This window comes from Aplysia californica, unplaced genomic scaffold (assembly GCF_000002075.1).
Source record: "Aplysia californica isolate F4 #8 unplaced genomic scaffold, AplCal3.0 scaffold00179, whole genome shotgun sequence".
In the NCBI taxonomy this organism is placed as follows: Eukaryota; Metazoa; Mollusca; class Gastropoda; order Aplysiida; family Aplysiidae; genus Aplysia; species Aplysia californica.
Window position 1 is genome coordinate 574,009 of NW_004797449.1, and position 1,666 is coordinate 575,674.

At 44.3% G+C, this 1,666-nt stretch overlaps 1 protein-coding gene across 1 annotated transcript; it reads right to left on the minus strand.

Annotated features, from left to right (window-relative positions):
- Positions 1 to 354: 354 nt before the first annotated feature.
- On the minus strand, positions 355 to 1,383 carry LOC101854326 (phe13-bombesin receptor-like). The gene has a single exon (XM_005098327.1). The coding sequence runs from the start codon at positions 1,381 to 1,383 to the stop codon at positions 355 to 357; it is 1,029 nt and encodes a 342-aa protein (XP_005098384.1).
- Between the last annotated feature and the right edge of the window lie 283 nt (positions 1,384 to 1,666).

Below are 1,666 nucleotides of genomic sequence, written 5' to 3' on the forward strand. Positions count from 1 at the left end.
CACATTAACGGTTATTTAAGAGGCAGGACCTCCGAAGTTAACGTCTATCTCCGAAAGGACCATTCCAAATTGGTGGAGGCTTTGAAAATCCGTCAAAACTACCAAAGTTCAAAAACACTCTGTTGAGGATTCGAACCAGGGTTGTCCGCAACGAAGACCCGCATGATACCAACTAACCTAACGGAGCTCTTGCAAGACAATAAAATTAAAACAAACAAAAAGATACTCTCATTGAACTTTTAAGAAACCAAACAGATTATCCTGGCGTTTAAGGAATTTATTTCTGCACGCACAAAAAACATCAAAGTCCCGTACAATGCAAGTGCCGTAAAACAATCTAGTGATTTGGACAAGCTAAGGTGTTGTGGCGCACCCGAACAAACGCTTCATTTCTTTGCGGAACTGGGTGCTTAACTCCCAGTAGAAGAATATATTGACCGAGGAATTGATGATCTCAAACAGGTAGACAGCCACAGATATATTAACCAGCAGGTCGCTGTATCGCCCGAAGAAAGTGTACCCGGGAACCAGGTACATACACATCATGTTGACAGTGTTAGGGAAATAACACACTAGGTACGTCACGGAAATGACGGTGACCGTTTTGGCAACCTTGTCGTCCCGCCTGGCAGAAGCTTCAGAAGCCGCCTGTTTGCTAGAGGACAGCCGCCATTTTGACTGTTGTCTCATTTTGGTGACGAGAATCGCCGTGAAGATCCCGATCCCGATAGATATGACGTACTGCATCAGTACATTGTTCACCACGATGAGTGACATCTCGATGTCGTTGTCGTCTTCGTTTGGTTTAAAGATGAGGACAGTTTTGTTTCTTTCTGTGGAATATTCCCACTCAAATCTATTAAAATAATAAATCCAAGACATGGATGCAACTGTGCAGATATAAATAGCAATAACAATAGTTTTGATTTTCCCAATGGTGACGAGAGTCTTTACTTTCAAGGGTATAAGTATACATAGACATCGTTCAGCGGATATCAACAAAGTCAGACAGGCTGTGATTCGTGAGAAAACGAACCGGATAACGTCTCCAATCCCCATAGCCATGTCAAGTGGCTCAAACGTCAGATTGTCGGACTGAACCACCACGGGGAGGAAGCAGACACAGCGCCACAGAGTCCCCAACAGCCGCAGGAGATCGGAGACGGCCATGGCAAGAAGACTGATGTTGATCGTCTGTTGTCGGTCCATTCTACAGAACACGGCGATGTTGATCACGTTGGCGACACATCCTGCCAGAGTGAGGGGGACCGGAATGTAGACGTTCAGAGCGACAAGGAGATCAGATGTGTTGTCGGAAGCATCTAAGTTGCTTTGCTGGTTGCTCGAGTTGCTCGAGTTGCTAGGGTAGCTTGAGTTGCTCATTTTCGATAACAAATTCACTTGCCACAAGTCTTTTCGCAGCTCAATAAAGCTAGTGTCGGTTCCCAGCTTCTTTTTATATAGTTTTTATTTAGAATCTCATTTTCGTCAGATCGTCTCTCTCTCTCTCTCTCTCTCTCTCTCTCTCTCTCTCTCTCTCTCTCTCTCTCTCTCTCTCTCTGTGTGTGTGTGTGTGTGTGTTCAATTATCACTGATCTCCCTTGTTAACTCTCCAATCACGACAAGCATTTAAAACATATTTCTTTTTTGTTTTTTTGTCACGGAG

What these genes read in the sequence shown, in the direction of transcription:
- LOC101854326 (XM_005098327.1), bottom strand. Translation starts at nt 1,383, where the DNA reads ATGAGCAACTCAAGCTACCCTAGCAACTCGAGCAACTCGAGCAACCAG.